Genomic DNA, 21,042 nt, shown 5'->3' on the forward strand with positions numbered 1-21,042 from the left:
CAAGTGCATACTATTCATTCTACTTCCATATAGTCAGGTTTTCAGAGTGATCATCTCTATCTAGCTTCTGGGAAAAGTGACTTAGCCATTTTTTAATCCACAGATTGAGAATGTCATTCAACATATAGTCTCCAAACAAAGCTAATCTCTATTATGGAAGCCATTTGGTGCATGAATCGACTTTGAAACCAATAACTAACTGCTACTTTTGGCATAAACAAAAACTTTATAACTTAAGTGTGCCCATGTCCTATGGACAAATTCATTTATTTTTGTTCAGTGTGTATTTTCATAACAAGCTGAGATTGGTTCACGTGAGCAGCTTCTAAACTGTTTAATTACCTAAGGGTTCTCCATTCTTCAAGATGACACCAAAATGTTTATAGGGCAAAGTGGTAAATCCAGGACTTGTTAATGAGGCAGAAGGCCAGGTTCAGTGGGGAAGTGAACATAGTCAGAACAACAGGGTTTAGCCATCTCCATTTATGGGGAATCATCAAATCAACAACAGGAGGAGCCTTGTCTTCACCAAGCTGGGAGGATCATCTTGCTATAGAATATTGCTCCTACCAGCCTCAGCACCTTCCCTGCCAGCAGCAGCCATTGGTGGGAAGACTGCTTTGTTTATTGCTTAATCTATCACTATTGAGCTGCTTGCCTCAGGGAGGCTCAATTTAAGATAGATTGAAAGGTAGTGTCTGTCAATTGAATAAACACAGATGGTTTTCCACAGCAAAAATTGATTTTTTCTCCTTGCCAACGACATAAGCGCTAAATGTGATTATCTTTGGAAGCCAGGCATGAAATGTCTTAGTTCCAAGCCTCTACCACACTCCACCCTAGAAGAGAGGTGATACCAAATGAGAGTGTGAGTCTCTCTCACTGTGATTTTGGGTTCTTGTGGTGAAATAAAATTTTGACTTCCGTAGAGAAGAGCCCAGTTAAGTCCACCTCAATTAGCTTTGAGCCAATCCATCAGTTGATTCACACAATAGTTTTACCTGTCCTAGGTCACTGGCTGGCAAAGGCCTCCTCCAATCCTATCATTTAAGAGTCTCAAAAAAGTTATAGGATTTGCCTAAGGACATACCGCCAAACCTAGACTTCAATCTCCTCACTGTTTGCTCAAAAGCGGGGGAGGAGACCTGACACAATCCATGTAATGACAGTAACAAAATGAGACATTAAGAGGAGTCTTACTCCAAAAATGTCTGTGGAAGCAGGTAGATCAGAGATTCTTGAACAAGTTATACTAGGTACCCAGAATGCTATACTCCTTAACAACTAACTAGGAATGAAGTCACTTACACTCAAGAGTTTTGAAGAAAGCCAAGGGTAAAATTGTGGAGCAGTGGTTCAAGGTAGCAGGTGCATGGAGACTGAAGAAGGTTGAATAGGAAGAGTGCCCTTTGTATAATGAGGAGATTGAGCAATGTGTTTTCTTATGTCTCTTTTAGCTCTAATTCCAAAATATAACAAGCTAATGGGACATCATTCATACAAATTATTCCAAGGAGTCACTGGAAATGATAGAACAGAACAGTCCATCTCCTTCCATTCCATGAATGTGAACATGAATGTGGAGTGGAAGTTGAAGGATTTTCCAAGAGAAATTGTTGCAAGGGTAGCAGAAGTGGGGCAACTGTGAGGAGGTGGGCTCCATAAATGCTTTAGACACAGAACTAGAAACAATGATGATACTTGGAGGATTTTAGCAATAGAAGGGACCTTAGCACTGCCCTCTCATTCTAGAGATGAAAAAAATGAGTCTAGAGAAGGGATATTGATAGCTAGAGACAGAGTTGGAATGTCAAGCTAAAAATCTTGGTTCTTTCACCTACACCACCTGTCTTGCTTTTGAAACTGTCCAGTGTAATTGTGAAATACCAGGAAAGCAGGTGTGTCCAGTATATAAGTGTATGCAGCAAACAGAAGTGAAGCAGTTTCACTCCAGCTAATGCAACTGTAAACACAAATCTTTACAACTGTTTTGGTCCTAAGTTCTAAAACTCTGCAGACAGTGAGTGCTTCCTTGTATCAAGAGACAAAAATATTTCAATATGTGTCACGTGCAAAAGAGAGCTGATTGTTCTATCTCACCTGTGTAGAGAAGACTAGAACTAAAATGATCTTAGAGTGTAAGGATACACATTAGGGCACATTTGCAGAATTTGGATTTATCATTAACATGTTTGCAATCTGTCAAATTGGCCTGTCCAAAAACAAACAAACAAACAAACTTGATTCAGGTTTCTAAAGTAAGATAGTCAAATCCTTTTACTCATTTATAAAAAGAAAAATATTTAAGTCCACTATTTTTCTGCACATTGGCTGTTTTGTAAATACTCTTAAGTAGAAACAATATATCTGTAGCTATTTTAATCAGTTTTTAAAGCTAAGCCCCCCATAACTTTGTTATACCTATTCAGATAGAAATACATATTACTGAAATTGTATTAATTTCTTCCCATAGACTATAGGTGAAGCACTTGTTAAATGTAAACATGTTTCTATTTTCACTCAGATAATGATCCTTTTTTCTCATATGAAGCTACTGCTTCAATGTAGCAGATAAGGACAAGCAAATCTAAATTAATACATTTGACTAAAAATCCTCTATACCAAAAATAAATACTATACTTTATGCACTTACAACATTTGATGAATTGATACATGATCAATTCAAACCCCTCCTCCCCCAAAGGATTTGTCTACTATGGTGGAACTGATTACAATTGGGCAAAAACAAAAGGAACTTCCATCAATTTAGAATTCAGAAGGTGATATATTACTCCACAGCCACACATGGATCTTTACATATGTGTCTATGTGTTTGGTTGTTTTTACCTTAAAATTATGTCTTGAGTGTTTCTCCAATGTCCTCAGTAATGTCAAACATTTGGATTGTCTTGGAATGGCTTCCAGTGTTATCAATTTGGGGACTGTCCTTCATATACGGAACTCTTCCATGGGGTTTACTTTTCATATTATTAGTGTCAAAAAAACTTTCTTGCTTTGTGATTATAAACATTCCTGAAATACAACTCAAATAATATTCTGAAAGCACTAGCTTCTGCTTAAAGAAATGACAAGGTGAAGTCTTTCATGGAGTGAACATTCAATGTATAATTTTTCTGCTGTATAAATTTGGTTCTTCATGTCATTTCTATGACTTAATTGGCCACATCTGTATATCAGGACTTGATGTTTAAAATAATAATTTTCTGTTTGGTCTCTTTTCTTAAAAAAGTAAAGTTTTCTCTACATCAGAAGAAGTATTAACACATTGTAATTGAAAAGGTAAGCCTTGATGGGCCTTTCAAACATAATAGTGATCCATTTAGGCCTCTCCCCAACATGCCTATACCGCTCCTGAGCCTTACAAAGGGTCTTTAGAAGGTACAGAGACAACAATGTATGTGAGGGCTTCTTACTAGCAATAAAGCAAAACCAGGGGTCTCCAAGGGGGCAGGCTCAAAGGTCAGTCTAGACATACCCCTCGTGACAGATGTTTCCATTGATAAGGCTGAAGGTAGCCGCGGAAGGGTTGGTGCTCTTGAAGGAGGTCATGCAGGTGGTACTTCTGCCAGTGCTGTGAGAGCGGGTCAACAGGCCAGGCCGGCAACAGAGGAGCTGGGTGTTGAACTGCTTCCTAAAACTCTTGCTTAACAGGTAAAGGGCAAAAGGGTTGACACAGGAGTTGGTGAAGGCCAGGAGGCGGGCACAGATACTGGTGACAAAGTGGAGCATGGAGGTGTCCACCTTGGAGTAGTGGTAGGAACGGTACAGGTAGATGACATGGTTGGGGAGCCAGCAGAAGGCAAAGAGGCCCACAAACACCAGAACTGTCTTGGCAAGGCGCTTCCGGGATTCAATCTGAGGAGAGAGTCACACACAGAGAGGACAGAGGGACCAAGGGACAGTATGGAAGGATAGCAGAGAGACAAAGATTCAGACAAAGACAGGGAAAAAGAATTACAAAATGAGACAAGCTCATAAAGCCATGGAAAAGGAGTTCAATAGGAGAAAGGGGACAAGAGAGAATAAGATAAATGAGAGGAAAGGCGACAGAAACAGACAGAAAAAGGAAAAAAAAGTGAGAAACACAGAAATGGAAATGCCAGGAAGCAGAAATCCATGAGGTAGAATACAGTTAGACTGTGCCACTAAGAACAAGTTTTTAAGCAAAGTTGATTACATGCTTGAATGGATTACACACTGAAATTCTAGTAAGTGCCCTCCTTTTTCTCAAGAGGTCATATGACTTCATGTCTTTCTCCAGAGTTAAAAATTTCTTATTCTCTCTGATGCTCAAAAAAGCAGTCAACTTTGTTCTTCCTCAATGGCCAGCCAAGATAATTTTCATCATCATTATTATTATTATTTTCAAGTTATTTCTGTACTATACTGTGCAGGTTCTTAGAAAAAGTAGGCCTAGCATCTCATTTGGCTCCCTACTCCCTCTGCTACTGCAAAGGGAAGCATCTTTCTCATTAAAGAATTTGGGATACAATGTACATTCACTATTGAGAGGTCTTTCAAGTCGGGAGACAGTTTCATTGAGAACTGCCTCTCTTCCCTCACAATTAAGGCCTCCCCTTCCCTCCCAAAAGAACTTTAAAGGGTGAAGCCTCTAATGGAGTCAGCTATACATTGGAATGGTTGGGAAGTCTTTCTGCTTCTCCATCATTAATACATAATCTACATTTGAACTAAAAGGCAGGAACTGACAAAGAGGAGGAAGCCAGAGCCCCTGGTTTCTACCATTCTAACCTTAAGGATGAAATTATAGGTGGTTACATGAATGGGCATGGGAGTCTAACACATATAGAGGGCATCCTGCATTCTGGGCAGCCTAGGGTATACACATGCTCTCTTTTGCAATCCTCCAACAGCTTTACAATATAGGGCTTATTACCCTGTAGCATGCATAAAGGATAAGTCACAAAACCTGAATTTGAACATAAATCAGTGTGAGCCCGTCTTAATGAAACTATTTTTTTTTCCCAACCAGCCCTATTTTCCTGCCCCCTGTGCTTTTTCCCCATGTGGAAATCCTCTTCCGATCCAAACAATGTGATTGGAATTTAAAGAAGCCACATCCCTCTGTTGTCATTATTTTTTTAAACAATGACAACAACAATCTTTGCAAGTTTCTCCCTAGGGCAGGCTGAAATTTCTAGAACATCCATTTTAACACACACACACACACACACACACACACACACATACACACACACACACATAAATAGAACATATTATTATTTGGCAAAATTTTCCATGTAATTTCAAGCATATTAAACAGGCCAAATTAGTTTGAAAATTTTCTTTTATAAGGAGAGAGAATAAATCCTTAAATCCTTGAGGCATTTCTGGGCCCTTTGGAATGACCCAAAGTCATCTCTCCGTTAAAAAGAGTCTCTTAAAATTTAAACTTTGAAAAGGTTGTCAACTTAACCAAAATGCCATAACATAAACTCATTTTGAAAACCCGGGTAAAACAAACACATATTTTATGGTAATAACTTTAAAAGACATTAATTAAACTTAAACCGGTTTTAATATTAAATACTTTGTCCAGACCATAGGATCCTGCTTAATTTATATAAATATTTTAATCTCTTTAGGCCAATAAAATATTACACCCTAGTCATGCCATCTGGAGGTAGAAAATGCACCATACATAATACACAGATGAACACATTATCACACAAAGACCATACACGTAATCGAAGAATAACTCACTTTCTTCCTTTTCCCTTAAAAATGCATTTCTATACTTTATATCTTCTATTATCAAAACTATATGATTTCTTTCCAAATTCATTTGAATTTTTAGAACCAAGTTCAATCAGAGCTCTTAAGGGTAGTAGGTGTCCTGTCAGTGACACTGGACAAGCCAAGAAGAATGGTTCTTTGTAGGGGCATCCACCAGTAGTACTCCAGGTATTTGTGGTTCACACGTTGGAAGTTTATAAATTATTTCCAATGTTCAATACACACTTCCAATAAGCCATGTGCAGAGTTTTAAAGTCTTGCATATTATTTGTTCTTTACATACTGAAATTGTGTACTGAATCTAAAAAATATTGGCTTTATATTGTTCTTTTATGTCATTTTACAGTAATTATTATTTACTAAGAGATTGTTATCTTGGAATGTTATATGTTACAGAAAATCAAATATTTAAAAAATCAATTGCATTATAATCAAATATATAACCATGTCATTTTAGGTTTTATCATTTATAGACAGTTGTTTTACTCTAATACATTTGCAAATATGTTATATCTTTAGAAAGATCCACGAAAAGGACCCTGACTTACTCTAAATTGCAGGTTTCTAAGCAGGTCATATCTTTGAACTAGATAATTTATAGAACTCTTAAGAAAAATAACTGAGTTAATAAAAATACTGGCAAATAATCAGAATAAAAAAATTGGTTATGATACTCACTGAACTAAGGATAATTATTATTCTTATAAATTTGTTCAAAATATTGGTGAGTTTTCAAATCTTTTTGCTTTCCAAATATAAGGAAAACTAAAAGGAGACATTCTGCATTATTATCAAGGGTTCATTAACCAGGTTATAGGGACTGATACATTAGTAACATTCATTTTACAATATGCTCCTGGGAGATGAAAACTTCAGACCATGACTTACAACCAGAAAACGTTTGTCCATTGAAAAAGACATTAATTAGACTCTCTCCAACACTGTTGGAAAGGACCTTATCAGGTGCCTAACCACAAATGGACATCTGCCCCTGTCCCTGACACTTGCTTCCACCTACTGCAGAGATCAAAGTCTTCTCAAGAATAAGAAACTGCCACCCTGGCTGGTTTGGCTCAGCAGTTAGAGCGTCAGCCCACGGATCAAAGAGTCCCAGGTTTGATTCTGGCCAAGGGCATGTACCTCAGTTGCAGTTCGTCCCTGGTTGGGGTCATACAGGTGGCAACCAGTCAATGTGTCTCTCTCACATCGATGTTTCTTTCCCTCCCTCCCTCCCTCCCTCCCTCCCTCCCTCCCTCCCTCCCTCCCTCCCTCCCTCCCTCCGTCTCTATCTGAAGGCAAATGGAAAAATATCCTCTGGTGAGGATTAAAAAAGAAAAAAAGAATAAGAAATTGCCATATCAAAGATAGATAGCTATCTCAAGCCCCTGAAGAGGGCTGCATACTTACAAATTAATGTTGAACTTTATTTATTTGTCTTTACCTGTCTGCCAATATAATAATAATAACAATAATAATAATAATAATAATAATTGTTCTTTAGGTTTTTTTTTTTTTTTTTACAAACCTGTGTATATAGCCCAATTGTTGACAATTGCTGAAGGTACATAAGACAGCTTTTGTATTATCAATTATACTCTTTATGGTTTCTCTTTTGAAATTTAAAAGAAATGTTATTGCCAACAGAAAGAAATACACACACACACACACACACACACACACACACAGTGTCCCAAAACACACTTGGAATAATTATAAAGGCAGTGTTTCTTAAAATACATTTCATTTTCAAAATGTAATAGAATTTACAATTGTATGTGTAAACATTTTTTGGGACGCCCTGTATTTTTAAAAGAAGAAATAATTTGTCCTAATAAGTTGGTTATTTCTGAATGAATAAAAAGAAATAAACCAAGAAGAACAAGGGAAGCTTTAAAAAAAGTAATAAAAAAGCAATATTAAGAAAAAAAAATAAATAATGACAACAACAATAACAAAACAACACTTTTTCAGGTATTTCTCAAAAAGAAACCCATGCTCCAAATCCTTTAGGTTCTCAAAAGCTCTGTCGCTTAGGTCTTTAATAAAAGAACAAGACTATAGAGAGCACCTGAATTCCTGGACTTCTGTGGCTAGGAGTTTCCATTTACCATCTGGACGAACATCACCCACTTCCTCTAACTGCAGAATCAGGTGATATGACCACATAAATATTATATTTGTCAGTGGAGTCCAAAGAAATGCAAGGGATCAAATCCCCAAGGAGGAAATTAATCAGTTCTAAGCACTTACCTGCTTCTTGACATGTATATTTCCTTCCACAGGCAGATTGTAAGCACTCTGGATCAGATTTTTGGCAATGAAGTAGTAGTAGACAGAAATGATTGACAGTGGGATGATGTAGAAAATCAGGAAGGAAGCCATGGAGTGGATTTTGGGGTGCAGCTCATTAGAGTGTGGGTATGGGGCACAGCTAATGAAGGTCTGATTTGTACTTTCCTCATGGAAAGGATGTAGATCAGAAAACACAGCTTCTGGGATGGCCAGAAGCATGGAGATGACCCAGATCAATGCGGCTTTGAGGCAGATCTTCATCAGGGCATGAGAGGCCTGGATATCCATTGGTCGGACGATGGCTTTGTACCTGGGGCAGGAAAGAGGAAATGTTCTGTATAAGTTGCCTAATATTATTGTGGATACCAGGGCTGGGATTAGGGTGAGGCAAGCGAGGCACTTGGATGCAATATCTAAGGAGGTGCTCACTCTCAGGTTCATGCAAGTGCCCACTCAGCACACAACCCTGACAGTGAGTGGCTACATAAATGTTGTACCCCAAGTACCTCACTCACCTTATTCTAGTTCCAGCCCTGAAGGATGCCTTCCCCTCTCTCCAGCAATAACATTTTGCTCACATTCTCTCTTAATTTTAAGAATAATTCTAAGGAAAGATAAAGTTCCTTTCATTTTTCTTCATAGATCATAGGAATTAATAACAAAGCATGTTTATTTTATTTTTTTATCCTCACCAGAGGACCTTTTTGCATCCATCTTCATATAGAATGGAAGGGAGAGAGGGAAGAAGAGACAGAGAGAGGAACATCGATGTGAGAGAGACACATCAACTGGTTGCCACCTGCACAACCCCAACCGGGGCTGGGGACAGACTGCAACTGAGGTACGTGCCCCTAGCGGGAACCAAACCCAGGACTCTCTGGTCCACGGGCTGATGCTCCAACCACTGAGCAAAACCAGCCAGGGCTAACAAAGCATGTTTAAAGAAGGACACAGGGACAAGGAGGTTGCCTTTTTTTTTTTTTTTTAATTTTCATTTGTTTGCAAAGCCTTAATTTTAAGTATTCAAATGCAGTGTTGGGAAACATAAGTCATTGAGTATTTACATATACGCTTTTTTTCTTTTTCAAAAGATATAGAATGGAAAGAGTTATACACAGAAGCACTCCTGTGATTATCAAATTAGTCTTTCCCCAGCCCTCCTAATTTCTTTCAGCCTCATATTCTCTTATAGTATTAGGTCCTTCCTGGTTCCTGTGCTACATATGCCTCTGTCTTGGATCAAGTGTTCTGGGAGGCAGACACTGAGATGAAGTCAGGAGGACAAAACGTTTACTGGGGAGTAATACTTGTGAAAGGAAAGAGGGAAGGAAGCAGGATCGGGCAGAGGGAGCTGTCAGAACCTGATGCAGACCTGACAAGGTCTACACCAGTCAAGGTGACCAACCATCTTAGCTTCCCTGAAAATTTCCCAGTTTTAGCACTGAAAGTCCTACGTCATGGGAAATCCCTGAGTCTCAGAAAACTAAAACTGCTGATCACCCCACACCAACTCAATGGGAAGCTCAGGAGCAAAGATTGCCCAATGGAAGTGTCTTGTCTTGGGTAGAAATGGCCAGGCCCTTGTATCACCACTTTGCTTAGCCATCAGCTGAGGTCACACTCTTTTTCTACCTCAGTTACTACCTGGTTCAGTCACTGGTCAGGAACTGCCCAAGAAGAGCACAACCATAATAGCTTGAAAGCTGCAGTGGACCCCAAAGGAGCTGACCATTGGAGGCTGTCAGCTAACCAAGGTCCTGCAGCTTGACAGTGAGACATTTCTTCAGGGGAAGTCTGAGCCAAGCATTTCCATGTCTGCCACTACTTCCCATACAGTGCCTAGCACTGTGGGCTGCACACTTATTTTGTATGCACTTGTCTGGGAACCCACTAGAAGATGAGGTCCTGGTTGGCAAAGAGTGTGTCTTTTTCCATCTTGGCATCTGCCAGCATTGGGATTTGCACATACTCCACAAACTTAGTTCACTGGAACATGAGCTGCTATAGTGTGGAAGTTGATATAAGTTGGGACCAACTAAGTGTGAGGGTGTTCATTGCTGAAAATGCTGTAATGAAACTGGATTCTACCTATGATACTCTTATATCATGAACTTCAGTAACAGAGGAACACTTATTTTTGCTTGTTTCTATGTTGATCAAACCTCCACTGAGTTACCACTCTTGGCTGTACCCTGACTCCTCACTCACTTTCTTCTTCCCTCCAGGGAAGAAAGTGATTAAGTGGCGAGTTTGGGAGGAAAAATATGACATATGCTTTGGGCTCAGAAAGGCCTATGGTTGTCTAAGTGTCCCTGACTAGGAGAATGGCACTTCTAATATAGGAGATCAGAGTGTCTGCAAGTTCATTATTGCTGTGGACCTAAGTCACATTCTCCAAACAGCTTTATCAGACACAGAAACAATTATTTTTATTGTTGTCTCTCTGAATACTTCATCTAGCTCTCAGGTAGGAAAGAGAGGGCTAATATTTATTGAACATCCCCAGCACTCCAGCATAATACTATAGTCCTGCTTCAGTGTACCTGAATAATTTGTACTAGTTCATTTTAAACACTTATAAAAAACAAAAATTTCAAAGAAATTTCTATTTTCCTCCTGCACTTTCTCTAGTCACTTCAAACATTTTTATTTCTAGTTTAGAATGTAGGTAAGGAATTGACATTTAAAAAAAAATTCCTCACTTGAGGATACTTTTTTCCATTTTAATCTTCAGATAGAGTCAGGGAGAGAAAGAGAAACATCAGTGTGAGAGAGACAAATCAATTGGTTGCTTCCCGTACAACCCTGACCAGGGCTGGGAACTGAACCACAATCAAGGTACATGCCCTTGACCAGAATCAAACCCAAGACTCTTTGGTCCATGGGCTGATGCTCTACCACTGACCCAAACCGACCAGAGCAGGAATTGATATCTTTAATTAAAGCTATGTAAATGTATTTAGCCACAGATGCACATATATGACTAAAGACATCCCTAATAAATTGATTAGGGATAAAGTGGTAATTATGACTTTTATCTGCATTTTCTGGCATATAGCAATCATAGTATCATTAACTCTCCAAGTGCAGATCATTCACTCATACATGACTCAGTAACCAGAGTGAATAGCTTACCTCCCTCTGTCTTGAGAATCTTGTATTCCTAAGTGCAAATGTCATGAGAACTACTGAGCTGCTATTTCAAATTCACATCTTTTAAAAGATAAAAGATAGCCCTGGCCGGTTTGGTTTTGCTCAGCGGTTAGAGCGTCGGCCTGTGGTCCAGAGAGACCCGACTTTGGTTCCCGCTAAAGGGCACGTACCTGGGTTGCAATTTGTCCCCAGCCCTGGTTGGGTTGTGCGGGTGGCGACCACTCAATGTGTCCCTTTCACGTTGATGTTTCTCTCTCTCTCTTCCTCTCTCTCCCTTCCACTCTATCTGAACAAAAAATGAAAAAATGTCCTCGGGTGAGGATAAAAAAATTAAAGATAAAAGGTAGTATAAAATAATTTTTATAGTTTTTCAAGAAAAATAATTTAAATCTAAACCTAATTAATCTTCTAGATCTATGTACCAGTTTTCAGGAAAAGTGGGCATAGAAGAACCTGCTAAATGATGCCATGAAAATAAAAATCCTGAGCTGGAAAATTCTACAGGAATAATGACCCCAGTTTTTCTCAACAAATATATGACATAAAAAACCAGGGAGAATGGTTACAAACTGACTGAGATGTATAGGATATTGATAAAGTGCAATGTATATATTTCTTTCAAATTTTGATGCAAACCAAACAACTATAAAAAATGCTTTTGAGATTATTGAGAAAAATCAAACATAGATTTCATACTGGTGATATCAAAGAATTATTTTTAAATGTATTGGGTGTGATAATGGTATTGTGATTATGTTTTTTTAAAATACTTTATTTATTAAAAACATACCCTATAGGCAAAGATTTCTTGGACAGAATGCAAAAAGCATTAGCTGTGCTTTCAGTCAAAAAAACAAAACACACACACACACACACACACACACACACACACACACACACAACACAAACCCTAAAATAGTTACCAGTGAAATAATATAATGTCTACAGTATGCTTTTAATATGATTTTTAAAAAATCCTCACCTGAGGATATTTTTCCATTGATTTTAAGACAGAGTGGGAGGGAGGACAGGAGAGAGACACATGGATTCATGGATTGGTTGCCTCCTGCATGACCTCAACCAGGGTCAGGACCAAACTGCAATTGAAGTATGTGACCTTGACCAGGAATCAAACCCGAGACTCTTTGGTCTGCAGGCCCACATTCTAACCGCTGAGCCAAACTGGCCAGGGCTATGATATGCTTTTAAATATACAGATATGTCCATATATTACATATGCAATTACAAAATAAGTTTAAATACACTGCAAATAAATTTTGTTATGGAATATTCATAAAGTGTCAAAGAAATGAAAGAAATCCTATTTACTAAGCTCTTGCCTTGTGCCAAGCAGAGAATAGCATCTACATTATCTCATGTATGTTTCAGACAACTTCAACAGGTAGGTGCTATTATCCCCATTCTCCTGGTGATAAACTGAATCTCTGTTTCAGAGGTGGTGGAGTCAATATTCAATTTAGGAGCAACTTTTTTTTTTAGGATTTCACAGCTCTTTCAGAAGAAAGCTTTGGGTAAATCCTGACTATAGGCAGATAAACAGACCAGGTGTTTTCCAAATGTGTGTAGAACATAGCAAATGTTCCCTGGAAGTCTAACAGTTCTATAGAGCATTGAACATATCAGTGTATTTGTTCTTCAAGTTTAGGCTGCTCTACCTGGAGCTCCCAATGCAGGTAGACACCACTAGGTAATTCTTGTTTAGAAGTGATGGCTGGTTGGACTGAAGTAGATATTTAGTCTAAACCAGTCAATGAATTGCCTGGCCAGCTACTAAAAACTATCTCTTTCTCGTAAGCATTTAAACTGAAAAAAAAAAAAAAAAAAGAGAGAGAGAGAGAGAGTATATAGTTAGTCAACGATAAATGCTAGAAATGAAAGGGTTTGATGTCAAGGAAAGGATCAGGTTGGCCATATTTTAACCATGTTCAAGATGCATAAACAGAGTGGGTAGATTGAGAAAAAAAGAAAGAATGAGACAGAAATAAAAGAAGAAGCTGAGATGATGTGGCTCTAAGTCCTACAGAGGGTTCTTGGTTCCTGGTCCATGAACTACTTCTGAATGTACAAGAGATTTCCTGTTATAAACTTCTGGCCCCTTTTCACTTGAGTTAGTCTGGTTTCATTCTTTATCAACAGAAGAGTCTTATCTAGAACAATTAGTCATGGCGGTCACTTAAAGTTATCATCAAATTTATTTCCAGCATCAATTCGCATAGATCATCCCCAACTTGAGGCCCTCTGAAAGAATGAGCTGTCTATCCCTTTCCTCTCTCCCCACTTTCTCCATGACCAATCCCAGAGTCTCCACTTATCTGAATCCTACCCTTCCCAATTCCAGTTTCTAAGTATCATCTTTTTTTAAAAAAATTCTCACCTGAGGATATTTTTTTCTATTTATCTTCAGATAGAGTGGGACGGAGAGAAAGGGAGAGAGAGAAAAACATCGACATAGGAGGGCCACATCGACTGGTTGCCTCCCGCATGACCCCAACCAGGGCTGGGGACAAACCGCAACTGAGGTACATGTCCTTGGCTGGAATCAAACCCATGACTCATTTGTCTGCAGGCCGACGCTCTACTGCTGAGGCAAACAAGCCAGGGACTAAGTATCATCTTGATGAAGCTTTTGCTGGTTAATCTGGACCTCAATAATTCCTGTTGTTTCTCCTAACCTATTTAATTTTATGGCAGGGTTATTGACTCTTCTCATTTATTCTTACTATGCACTATCTTGAATTGTTTTCTAGCTTTCCATGGCTATGTCTTTTCTACCTGACTTTCTCATAAGTTTCCTGAAGTCAGAAACTTATATCTTCTCTTCTGTTGTTTCTGTATCTGTAAAAATATTCCAGGTCCCTTGTCCTGCATGCCACTTATTTCAAAGTACAGGCTCAGCAAATACTTACTAATTAATTGATCAATAATATGTGACTTGCAGATGTGTGTCTTATTTTCAACTCTTCACAAATGAGAGAGAACAGATCCACATTTACATACTTAGTAAGCATCATTCTTCCATAGAGTGACAAATTCATTCCTCTGATAATATGGGGCTCATGACAATTGCTTCCCACTTCTGAAAACATCTGTGCTTAATTTTTTAAACTCAAACATTGAAAAGGTCAAAAATGTTCTCTGCAACAAGATTAATGTGTTAAAGCTATTCTTGGCAAGTAGAAGTAGCTGGCTCCCATACCCACAGTTGGAAGGAAAACTTTGCCCACAGAAAGGTATGTCTTTTATTCAAATATGGGCAGTTTATTTATTTTTAAGGATACAGCATTTCAGCCCTTATTTGTCCATAATCACCTTCTAAAGTCCATAGGAATTAATGAACAACAATATTTAAATTTCCATTACAATTTTAATGCACACTACCTAGAGAGGACTGAGGTGAAGAGAAAACTAAATGGTCTCTAGGGTAATTGACACATTGTCAGTATTTAAATTAGAATTTTAATACCTAACAACAATTAACAAGACTATTAAACATTGGCTTTATTTTCTCCTGAGAATAACCCCAAGAACTTTTCTGAAAAAATGTGAGGCAATTATTAGTTGGCTTATAAAATGACTATAATCCGGGGCAAAGGCATCTGATCTCTCTTTGTGCCATTACTCTACAAATGGAGAACTTGCTGTTCCTGGGTGCCCATGCAATCATTATCTTTAAGCATGTAACAGATTACAGTCATTCTTTTCTGTTCTTCCCTCCAGGCCAAATAACTCCAATGCTTTTTTTTCACTCCTTAAAATACCCCCGTTTCCTCCGGGCTCTAATGTGGACTTGGGAGCATTCAGATCTGATTCTTAATGGTGATTATACCAACTAGCTTTATGGTCTTGAACAAATCACAGACACTTTGCACCTCAATATGCTCATCCTCAAACAGGAGGTAATTCCTGCAACCTTCAATGTAATAATTGATTCAGGCAAGAATGATGAAACCAGCGAGGGAGAGTTAGTCTCAAAGAGTCTCCCTACAGATACCTATATAATTGCAAAGGGGAGGATGCATCTTTATGATGGGGAAATCTGGAGGTTACCCCTTCAATCAAGTTGTCAAATCCATAGTAAACTTCTCCATTAGCCAGGGCAGGCACAAAGTCTGGGGCCCATAATATCTTATTTTATTTTATTTTTTTATTTTTTATTAATTATTTTTTGTTACAGATGTTTCTCCTTTTTCCCCCACTGATTCCCCCCTCCTCCTCCCTCCCTGCCCTTTCCCCAGTTTGTTGTCCATGTCCACTGTTCATGCATACATGCATATAAGTTCTGTGGTTTATCTCTTCCCCACCACCCCCCTATTTAGGGGATTGTCAGTCTGTATCCCACTTCCGCGTCTCTGGGACTACCCCTTTCCTCAGACTGTTATGTTCATTATATTCCAAAAATAAGTGAGATCATATGAAACTTGCCTTTCTCTGTTTGGCTTGTTTCACTTAGGATAATACTTTCCAGGTCCCTCCATGTAGTCTCAAAGGATAAGAGGTCTTTCTTTCTTACAGCTGCGTAGTACTCCATTGTGTATATGTACCACAGCTTTTTGATCCATTTGTCTACTGATGGACACTTGGGCTGTTTCCAGATCTTAGCTATTGTAAATAGTGCTGCTACAAACATGGGGATACATATATTCTTTCTGATTGGTGTTTCAGGCTTTTTAGGGTATATTCCTAGAAGCGGGATCACTGGGTCAAATGGAAGTTCAATTTTTAATTGTTTTGAGGTAATACCATATTGTTTTCCATAGTGGCTGCACCAGTCTGCATTCCCACCAGCAGTGTACTAGAGTCCCTTTTTCTCCACACCCTCGCCAACACTTGTTGTTTGATGATTTGTTGATGGCGGCCATTCTGACAAGTGTGAGGTGATACCTCATTGTTGTTTTAATTTGCATCTCTCTGATGATTAGTGATGATGAGCATTTCTTCATATGTTTCTTAGCCATTTGTATGTCCTATTTGGAGAGGTGTCTATTTAGTTCCTCTGCCCATTTTTTAATTGGATTCTTTGTCTTCCTTTTGTGGAGTTGTATGAGCACTCTATATGTATTGGAAATTAACCCCTTATCTGAGATATCAGCAATTATGCTCTCCCATACAGTGGGTAGTCTTTCCGTTTTGATGATTGTATCTTTCGCTGTGCAGAAGTTTTTGAGTTTGATGTAGTCCCATGTGTTCATTTTCTTCTTTGTTTCTATTGCCTTAGGTGATGTGTCAGTAAAAATTCTGCTGCGTATGATGTCTGAAATTTTGTTGCCTACAGTCTCCTCTAGGATTTTTATGGATTCATGAGTTACATTTAAGTCTTTTATCCATTTTGAGTTTATTTTGGTGTAGGGTGTAAGTTGATGGTCTAGTTTCATTTTTCTGCAAGTAGCTGTCCAATTTTCCCAGCACCATTTATTAAAGTGGCTGTCCTTAATCCACTGTATGCTCTTGCCACCTTTGTCAAATATTAATTGAGCATATTGCCTTGGGTCCATTTCTGGGTTCTCTGTTCTGGGGCCCATAATATCTTTAGGGGCTCAGAAAAATATTTTAAAATCAGAAGGCAAAAATGGATGTAATCCATCTTGAATTATATTAATTCCTATGCCAAATACAATTATAAAATATAATTCCTAATATTTTTATGGAGTAAGTTTCCCATGAAGGTAAAAGTACCAATGGCCCATGAAATTAATATCAGGGCCCTGATGAAATCAAGCATCATTGTGGGCCAATCTGAGATCATGTGCCTCCTGATGCAATGCAATGGAAAGAACATACCATTGTTTTTACAGTATTCTGCCTCAATTTTTAAAACTTAAATCAAACAATGAGGAAACAGTCAGACAAATGCAATTCTGGCACATTTTTCAAAACAACTCACTTGTATTCATCAAAAGAGTCAACATCATTTAAAAAAATTTAATCCTCACCTGAGGGAGGATATGCTTTCATTGATTTTTAGAGTAAGAGGAAGGGAGAGGGAGGGAGGAGGGAGGGAAGGAGGGAGAGAGAGGGGGAGAGAGAGGGGAGAGAGAGAGAGAGAGAGAGAGAGAGAGAGAGAGAGAGAGAGAGAGAAACATCAGTGTGAGAGAGAAGCATCAACTGGTTGCCTTCCATAGGTGCCCCGACTAGGGATGGAACCCACAACCTAGGCAATGGGATGACACTCCAACCAATTGAGGCACCTGGCCAAGGCAGTCAATATCATTTTTTTTAATTCTTTTTTTTTTTTATCCTAACCCAAGGACATTTTTGCATTTATTTTCAGATAGAGCAGGAGAGAGAAAGAGAGAGAGAGAAACCTCAACGTGAGAGAGACACATAGAATGGCTGCCACCCCCATGACCCCAACCAGGGCTGGGGACAAACTGCAACTGAGGTACGTGACCTTTGCGGAACCGAACCTGGGACTCTCTGGTCCGCGGACCGATGCTCTGACCGCTGAGCCAAACCAGCCAGGGTTCAACATCATTTTTTAAGAGAACTAGTATAAGAAAAAAAAGAAGACTATAAAGGAGCTATTCTTCTACCCTTAAAAGAATTAAAAATATAATGAGTAATCTTTTTGTAATATATACCTGTGTCAAATCATTATTATGTTATACAGCTGAAACTCATCCAAAGTTATGTGTCAATTATATCTCAATAAAACTGGCAAAAAAGAGAGATATAACACCCAAATGCAATGCATATGCTTTGATTTAATCCTGAATTTTTAAAAAAGCTATAAAAGACATTTTTGGGACAATGAGGGAAATTTGATTATGGTTACATATTAGATGGTATTAAGAAATTATTGTTAAGTTCATTAGGTATGAAAATGGCATTGGGGTTATGTAGAGGAGTGTCCTTGTTCTTAGGAAATACACACTTTCCATAGCTCAGCAAACAAAACAAAAGAAACAAATACACACACACATATACACATGTGTGTGTGTGTTAGAAAAAGAATGACAACAAAATTCATCTTTTTGTGAATTGCAATTTCCCTTCCATTGTGTCCTCTCCCTGTAGGCACCCACTGTCTCCCTGAGAGCAAACTCTGCTTTGGGAAGGGGAGTGAAGATCAGCCATTTGCTCTTTAGTATAGATTGAAGTGAACGTGATCACTTTCCTATATGTGAAGTCCTACTTCTAATAACAATGTGCCAAAGAGGCACATTTTGGGGTGGCAAATTGTGCTCCCCTTCCCTGGTATTGGGATTAAGAAAGAAAACCAAATAATCAGCATGCCTATTTCCTATCTGCTTCAGCCATGGTGAAAGCAGTGTGTTTCTAGGCAGACACAAAATTCCCATTCTCCCTTGAGTCTGTTATACCAAATCTCCTGCCTCTTTTATTTCCATATATGCACCCTGAATCTCAAATGCAGCCTCAGGCCTAGAGTGAGGTCTGGGCTCCTTCAAATATTCAGAGGCCTCAGGGCCTAAAGAGGCCATCTGAGTGAGACTTTAGAGTCAAGGCAAAAATGGCTTCTTGAAAGAGCTAAACACCAGAGGCTGGAACGCGGCTAAAGAAAGAGCTACTGACATGGGGGAAGGTATCAGAAGTTCAGGTACTGGTTCTGGGATGTGAGGGATGTAGAAATTGAGATATAAAATGGGAAGAGAGCTGCAAACAGTTGTTGGACAGCTGACGGTGCTTTGGCAGAACGAGTCAGGTAACTATTGAAACTTGGGCCCAAAATGAGTTCCAACAGGATGATCTAACTCCAAAGCTCAGTGCTAATCCTGTAAAGGAGCCATCAGGAGGGGTATAATCAGGATGAAATATTACAGTTGCCAGTGAGTATGTTTAAAATGACAAAGGAGAGCAGACACCCAGTTAATTTTCAGTAGGTGTGCAAACATCCTGGCACAAGTTGTTCCTAGGCCATTCTTCAAAAATGTTATGGAAGGAAGAACATGTATTTATAACTTGTTAGACTTTTTTAGCAATTTATGAGCCAAAAAGTTTGAAGAATGTTTATAAATCCCATTTCCAAATTGTAGTTAGACATGGCCTGCATTTACTCTACTGTGTAGCATAGAAGATACACAGAGAATGGGGAAAAATCACTCATGCTCTGGGGTGGAAGGTGTAATAGCCTCTGAGTCATAAACTATCTCCATAAATTGTCATTCATGCCCAAACAGGTCTTGAGACAAGATTTGGGTGCAAGTAGTTTTTTGGGAGAGGGTCCCAGAAAGCACAGCAAGGGGACAGAAACCAATAAGGAGTACCACTCTGGGCGACTTAAACATAGGCCTGCTGGAAACTCCCCTGAGAGACTGTGGTGAGCACATTCTAGAACTGTGCCACCAAAGGGTGCTTACCCATCAACTCCCATTTCTTTTTTATTGAGAATTATCCTGGGGTATTAATTCTGGGGCACTCTGGCTTTGGCCCAAAATGTCCTTTGACCAGAGATAACCTTGGGTCAGGAAAACACAGGAAGCCCAGATCCTTAAGTGACCTCCAGTGTGTAAATTGTGCTCCCCTGTAGATTAATAAAATATATCTATAGAAAATGAAATATCAGAGATAATTTTAGTTTTCAAGTGTATTTCAAATGATTGGGGATAAAAATAGAATTTATAAATTATCTCAATGAAATTCATTCTTTTTTTTTTTTTTCAAAATAATAACCATTAAAGCTCAAAAATACCATTATGGCATATGAATCACTGTGTCTAATTATAAAAATTCAACAGCACTATATTTAAATAACCTTTTGTGAGAGGCTTTATACATGGTGAAATCATGACCCAACTTTGTAGCTCTTTGGGTCCTCTAGCCCAGGAGATTGATCCTAGCAGTGTTGGGGAGGTTATCACTGACTGCATGGAGACTGGGAGCCCTGCATTCTGTTCCCATTTCCATAATTAGCTATTTTTGTATAAGCATTCTGTCTTGATTTCTTTTTCTTTTATTTCTTATTTAATAAAAACTTATATAGCACTTACTAAGTGCCTAGTGCAGCTCTCAACATTTTTCAATAATTAGCTTTTTGAATCTCTTATAACAATACTAGGAAGTAGGTACTACTATTGTCATCCTCTTCTTACAGATGAAGAAACTGAGGCACAAGGTTGCATAACTTTCCCAAGATCACACGACTACCAAGTGGCAGAACTAGGGTTTGAACAGAGGTGTCCTGCCTCCTGTATCCAAACTTTAAAACACAAGACTTTAATGCTTTCATTTTCTTCATCTTTGAATCAGAACTAATATCAACCTTATTTGCTATGAAGACGAGCTAAATGAAGTGTTTCAAAAGCACTTTGAAAACTAGAAAACACCATTTAAATGAAATATTATTATTGATTTTCCTGAAAAGAAATGACTATCCACTTGAATGTCAACTGGTCAAGATTTCAACAATACCCTCCGACTTCCTTATGAACATAAGTAACAATCATGCTAATGATACACTCATTCTTTGACTAGAAATTCTAACTTTTCATAAAGAATGCAACACATTATTTCATTTAACTATTACAAAAATTACAACAGTCCTATGATATATTAAAGGTAAATATCCTTATTGCCATCTTACAGAATAGAAAACTAAAGCTGGTAGAATGATTTTCCCAAAGTCATACAGTTGACAATTAAAAGAATCAGGACTCAAACTCAGACATCCCTTCAAATTGAATGCTTTTAAATTTATCCTCATTATGGATAGTGCTCTATTAAATGTCACTTCCAAAAATTAGTAGAAGGAAGAAAGAAAAGAAGGAAGGAAGGAAGGAAGGAAGGAAGGAAGGAAGGAAGGAAGGAAGCAAGGAAGAGGAAGGAAGAGAGGGAGGAAGGAAG

At 38.5% G+C, this 21,042-nt stretch overlaps 1 protein-coding gene across 1 annotated transcript in view; it reads right to left on the reverse strand.

The window, feature by feature from the left end:
* Positions 1-3,442: 3,442 nt before the first annotated feature.
* GRPR (gastrin releasing peptide receptor) overlaps positions 3,443-21,042 on the reverse strand; it is a 42,789-nt gene continuing 25,189 nt past the window's right edge. The window contains exons 2-3 of the mRNA XM_036270231.1: positions 8,029-8,380; positions 3,443-3,876 (exon numbers count right to left, since the gene is read on the reverse strand). Coding sequence (XP_036126124.1) covers positions 3,487-3,876; positions 8,029-8,380 — 742 coding nt within the window. The 3' untranslated portion in view covers positions 3,443-3,486. The remainder of the gene's footprint in view (positions 3,877-8,028; positions 8,381-21,042) is intronic.

This window comes from Molossus molossus, unplaced genomic scaffold (genome assembly GCF_014108415.1).
Source record: "Molossus molossus isolate mMolMol1 unplaced genomic scaffold, mMolMol1.p scaffold_m16_p_2, whole genome shotgun sequence".
NCBI classification, from domain to species: Eukaryota; Metazoa; Chordata; class Mammalia; order Chiroptera; family Molossidae; genus Molossus; species Molossus molossus.